Raw genomic sequence first — 6,205 nt, 5'->3', positions numbered from 1 at the left:
GCTGAACAAGAAGTCAGATGGAGTGAAGGTAAGTTCTTGCTTTCCCATTTCACTGTCTCTCCCACCACCTGAACAGAAGGCAGCCGCTTTCTCTGGTGCCCATCCCCTTCCAGGGTAAAACCACAGCCCTGTCTTGTGGCTGGGATTGTTTTGTTCAGTGTATTGTTATGATGCCCTGGGTGGGATCTTAATGTTCCTTACATGCACCTTATACGTCACACAACTAGCTAAGTGTGCTATTGTACCAGCAAGATTTCTTTTTTCCCCTTTCTCTGAAGTATGGAGAACTGGTCAATGCTGTGGATGAGAAAGTCCAAGGACTTGCTCAAGTGTGACACATGCCTCTGACTAATCTGTTCTGTTCAGTGCAGAATGCTTCTGGGTATCAAAACTGCACAGAGCAATTGTCAGTGACTGATGATACCCAGCAGACCCCATGGAAATCTCTTTGTCTTCCCCCTTGGACAGATGCTGAAGGTTGAGCTGGGAAGAGGGGCGGGGAAGGAGGAGCCTCCAGATGTTCACGTTTGGACAGAATGGAAACTGAGTCTTGTGTTAGAGTTCGGTCCACATCCCTGAGAGCTAGGCACTCTCCTGTTCCCTTCTGGGGGGACTTATTTTTTTCCCCACTTCAATTTCACTCTTTGCATGCATGGTCATCCTTTAGTTCTGGAGGTCAAATAGGCCATTCCCAAGGCTGTATGTTGTTGCAGACAGTAGCCCTTTACTATCTGGTACTGGACTAGAGACAGTTGTGGGCTAGAGCACTGTCTTCCCCTACCTGTTCCAAAGGATAACTGTCCTCCACATGGGAAGGTAGGGTTTGGTTTATTTGCTTGCATTTCCATTTGAAGTCCAAACCTTTCTCCACAGCTGTTAGGTGGAATAGTTCATCTCCTGGTTTTGCACTGCGGATAGTCTTCGTTCTCCCCACGCTGGGGGGTTGACATGCACACTGCAGGACCAGCATGCTTGTTCTCTCCTGCTCTCTTTGCCCTTTTCTGTATTTATGAGGCTCTGTTTCCAGAGGGCTCACAATACAAGCAGGCTGCTGAAAAAAGAGGTGTTTTCAGAGGAGTTGTGTTTATTTTGGGGACTGCTGTAGTAAAACCTGCATTCTTACAGCTCTGCTGTGTTCTGCCCTAACGACACCCAAGTCTTTGGGGTTTTTTGACTAAAATGCTATGTGGAACTGCTGTTCTTGCCCTAGGATACTTATCTTTGAAATGTGCCTGCAAGAGTGAGCTTTTGTACCTTTGCACATGCCTGCCTCTTGTACAGACATGCATTCAACACGTGCACACTAATACAGCAGGTGTGTTTGAGTTGTCGCATCTGTTGATATGGAAAACATGACAGTAAAATCCCTGTGGAATAAGAATGGATGATCCCAAATGTTGTGAACTGAGAACCAGCAGACACATGCTTCAAAATCCCAATGTGGCAGGGGAGAAGCAACTGGAAAAGCAGCAGATAACAACAAGTCTACACAGTTTTTGTCACCAACCTAGAAAAAACTGGCTTTCTTATCAGGATTCTTGATTTCCAGCAGGCTCTCAGGGAGTGCTACAACTTGGGTCAAAATCTTCCAGAAATGGACAGATGATGTGCACACAGGTTTTGAGGCACAGCTTCCTGGTCATGTAGTTATAAGGAGACCTGTATGTTAGAGACTTCCAGCTCCATAGAAAGCTTGTGGTGTTTGCTTCATTGAGAACACTCTACTCTGTGAGAAGACTAAAGCTGGATTTGCTTTTCTAGCTGATTTGGAGTATTCTTCAACTCTTCACAGTATATGTTGTTCCTGATTTATGTAATTGAATACTTGTGACAAAGTGGAAGGTAGATTAGAGAGCATAGCATTCTCTGTACATGGTGAATGGGGTTGCCCTCTGGCAACCTCTTCTCTACTTCTGCGTGACACTGGAGACCTGCAGTCAAGGGTCTGCATGCAACTTCCTTGCTCCTAAGTGTTAGAGCAGTCTTGCTCTGCAGTATGAACCTGAGTGGTGTCCACGAGGGGCATCGCACACTTTCAACCTGGGCTGAGGGCCCTCTGAAGAGTTATTTAAGCTTCTCATTTTCCCGAAACAGTATCTGTCTTCAGGTGTGGCTTTTGAGTTCTCATTTCTATAAGCTTTAGAACTCAGAAAGAAATTACATATTTCTTCTTAAAGCTGGTGTTTTGAGTAACCCTCTTGCTCAATAATGCAGACTTTTAAAAGTACAGGTCGTTTCCCCCCAGCGCTAAGTTTGGACAAGACAGAGAGCAGGTAGTGGCCTGTGTGTGTTTGTAGTACATCCTTAACACTTCTGTTGTAGGAGTTCTGTGGCTACATGCTTATCTCCTTCCATTGCCCCTACTGTCTACATGTACGGTGCTGCTACCCATTAGTCAGCCCCTTTTACCACTTCCATTTGCTTATTGGAGCAGTACTGGCACACTTGGCTGCTGGGCAGCAGTCTCTGTGCTGGTCGCTGTCTGGTTGGTGGCCTCACTGCTGTGACCAGCCTGCTTTTCATGCGTTGCTCCTTATGCAGGAGACTTGTGATTTTTAGCCCCGCTGATTTTCTCATCCTAGATAGTTCTGACAAACAACTTGTGCCAGTGACTGGTTGAGTTAAGAGCATCTGGTCTTGCGTTACTTGTAGCAAACTATGATTTTCTGCCCACTGCAGTAGTGCAGAGCACAGCCACCATGACTTGGAACACCAAACAGATTTTCAGCTTTGTGATATCCTTTTCACTCCCACTTCCTATATAAATAATTTTACATCAGATGTAGGTTTAGAACAAACACTTCATGCTGTATTTTTAATTGTAGTCCGCTGCTGACCACATGCCATGTGGTTAGGCTGTTTCTCCTGTTCCCAGATATGGAGACTGCTGGTTTGTTTGGTGGTTGGTTTTGTTTGTTTGTTTCTTAAAACCTTCTTGGAAATTAATTCCTTACGGAGATTTGAGAGGGAATATGTTTCAGTTTCTTCACTGGCTTTATCTGGTGCAGGGTGACTGTGCTCCGTGAGAATGTTGCCACAGATATCCACACAGTATGAGAATGGAAAGAGTATTTCTTCCACAAACTGATGATTACACTAGTGTAAAAATAAATGGCTTTAAGCCCATTAAGAAAAAAACATCACCGGTTTGTCTTAATTTATTTTCTGTTCAAGGTAACTTTCCCATCCTTTTGGCTGGTATTCAGAGATATCTATGCGAGAATCCTGCATTATTTGACAAATAGAGTAGGAATTTCTATTACATAGTACTAGGCAAGTTTGAGAGAGGCCTATATGTCTTTCTCATGTTCTATTCCCAAGAACTCCATGAAAATGTGTGTTGGTGAAATCTGATGCAAGGTGCACCATGTTGTTGCTGATTTAGCATAAATGAGAGGAACAATATATTAGTTATATGTGGTGATATGAGCGTCTAGTGTGGGTCGTGTTGAGCTGATATGCAAGAAAAAACCACAATTTTTGTTTCTGTAGGAATTGGCTTTAATCCTTTGCTGAAGCAAGCCTAACACTAAAGCAATGGGGATGCATGCATTTTGCTTGCATCAGACCATTTTGGAAGGGAGGGAGGCTTACATCAGGAGGGGAGGACTGGAAGGGAAACATCTTTTATTCCAATAGAGGTGTGTCCACACTGCGGTTATTTTGATAAATTTCCATGTGTATGACCCTCTCCTCTAGCAAATTCCTTTCCAAAATCTATTTGAGGCATTTCTGGTTTTCATTTTGCACTGCTGCTTCTATTTCAAGTACTAATTCTGCTAATTGGTAGATATTTCATCAGCTTGGCACTTGAGAACTTTTCCATTATCTTAAATAATGAATGATTTAAACTGCCTTGAATCTTAAATCGTCCCTGCTCACCAAACCTTTGGTAGTGCTGCACTCACTCTCTTCAGGCAGAATTTGGATCCAAGCTGATGAAGTAGCAACAAGGAAGGCCCAGGTTTTATCCCCAAGGAACATGCTTTTCTGCTTTCAAATCCAGAAAGTGAGGCTAGAAGATACTGGCTGACGAATTGCAGAGCCATGTAACATACCACGTATCTTGTGGCCACCACTGTAGGTCCCAGGTATTTTTTTTAAGATTCTAAATGTATGAGCAACATTGTGCAGCTGCCGTTTTAAAATATACTTCAGATAGTTTCATTTCAAATCTACTTGCTTTCTTGTTCCCCTTTCTGCACGTTATCTGGACCTGCCATCCACTGCAAGGTGAGGGAGGGGTTAAGGAATGGGTTGGGGCAGACACCTGGGTAAAGATTAAGGACACTTTATGCTGAATGTCCTTTCTCTGACCCTTGTCAGGGTCTGGGCTCCCTGTAGTTAGTGTTACAGTCCTACTGTTGATTTATTTTTTTTTTGTCTCTGGGCAGCACTTCAAACAGTCGTGTTCCCTTTTTTTCCCAAAGGGGAATTTCCCTTCCTACTGGTGTGAGAGGATGCATGTGTTCCCAGTTCTAGCACGGCCTGTCAGATCGTCCTTTTAATCAGAATTTGTTGATGCACAAAGTGTTATTTTTAGTTAAGTATGTAATTGTAAGTATTTTAAAATTAGTTCTTCTCTAAGCTCTCTGTCAGGTTCTTCTTCTTTTCTCTTTTTTTCTGAGCACTTTGGCTTGTGATTAGGGGATACAAAATGGTAATGTTTTTCAGGCCCAGTGTAATATTCTATGTAAATAGTAACTTGTGGAGAATGCTATGGGATGCGGGAGATTTTAAAGGCATTCACTTGCAGTGCTCTGCAAAATTTGTTGCTTTTCTACTTTGTCTCTCTGCTGCATATGCGCCCTGTTTTTTTTTTTTTTTCCCAGTAAAAGCTGAATAGCATAGCTGAAAGAGCAAAAATCCAGATTTTTGGTGTGACAAGGTTGATGATGTAAAACCTGCCCTTCGTCTTACATAAGTGCAAAGAGGCACCAGGTACCATTTGTTCTGCTGTTTGTAAGGAACGGTGCGGTAAGTGTATGTTTTATGCCTGGTGGGTACCAGCTTTCCCTGCCCTTTGCCCAGTAAAGAGTATGTGGGGAAGGCAGGATGCTCTGTAGGCCGGCACGGCTGCTTCAGTTAGTGACAGCGTGCCTTAGACAGAGAAGGCACAGTAGCAAGGTGAACCAACAGGGAGTCCTTAGAAAATCTGCAAGGGTCAAGTAACGTCCATGCAGTGACCAACAGGAGTTAATGCTCCTATTTCTGTATCTGGACTTCTTATGATCTTAAAGCCGTACTGCTTAAAGATGGTTATGGTGAAGCTAAATGAGGAGAACCCAAGTTCACCTGAACAGCACAGCTTTATGCTGAACTGTTTTATGCAAGACGCTTGGGGAGCACTTCAGATCTGTTCAAGTGCTGACATCCAGTAACACATTCTACCCACCTTTGATGCATTCACTTTTTTCGCTGCATTGTTGTAATGCCTAGAAACTCCAACTGAGATCAAGGGTCCAGTGTGCTTAGCGCTGTAGCGATGCCTAAGCAGAAAATCCCTGCCTCTTCGCTTACGATTTAAATAGACAAGCTGACAAAGGGCAGGAGAGAAGATGGATTGACAAAGATGAAATTATTTGCTCAGCATCACACAAAAGAACTAAAGCAGAAGTAGAAATAGGTCTGCAAATCTAGTTCAGGCTGCCTCTCACTGATCTGCTTTGAGTTCAACATTTTTTTTCCTACTTTAAGTCCTGAAATGACTATACTCTCTGTGGGAATATGAGTTGCAGCAAGCGTGATATTTTAACATACTGATACTGTCAGTATCAAACTGGGGGAGAACTGCATGTAGAAGACAGAAATGCAAAAAGCTGTTGTAAAAAGATATCCCTATTAAGTGCCCAGAAGTGTGAATGGGACCTTGCCTGGAATCACTCGACTCCCTATAGCATCTTCTAGTTTGCGTTGTATTTTCTATAGGCGCTCGGAATGATTTATGCTTGCCGTTTCTAGTATTGCTGCTATGCTGAAGGGACAGTGATTCTTCAGGTTGTCTTCTGTCATCTGCTGACTTCTGTTTATTGTTACCTAAAGCAAGAGTCTTCCTTAAGTTTCGTTGTAGAGAATCTGCTCCTCTTTTGAGTTGAACACCTGAATTTCACACAAATACAGAAATAGAACTTTAACAAACATTCATCCCTGGGTTGGAGAGGAAAATGTTGTCCATACTGCTTTGGGAGGATTTTTGTCACTCGGA

General features: G+C 43.1%; 1 protein-coding gene across 1 annotated transcript in view; it reads left to right on the top strand.

The window, feature by feature from the left end:
• The window catches only part of CAMK2G (calcium/calmodulin-dependent protein kinase II gamma), a 123,829-nt gene that overhangs the window by 94,675 nt on the left and 22,949 nt on the right, over positions 1 to 6,205 (top strand). The window contains exon 14 of the mRNA XM_009322482.1: positions 5 to 28. Within this exon, the coding sequence (XP_009320757.1) occupies positions 5 to 28 (24 nt within the window). The remainder of the gene's footprint in view (positions 1 to 4; positions 29 to 6,205) is intronic.

Source organism: Pygoscelis adeliae, unplaced genomic scaffold, assembly GCF_000699105.1.
Source record: "Pygoscelis adeliae isolate BGI_AS28 unplaced genomic scaffold, ASM69910v1 Scaffold244, whole genome shotgun sequence".
Lineage (NCBI taxonomy): Eukaryota > Metazoa > Chordata > Aves > Sphenisciformes > Spheniscidae > Pygoscelis > Pygoscelis adeliae.
The sequence above is the reverse complement of the archived record's forward strand: the minus strand, read 5'-3'. Positions and strand labels throughout refer to the sequence as shown.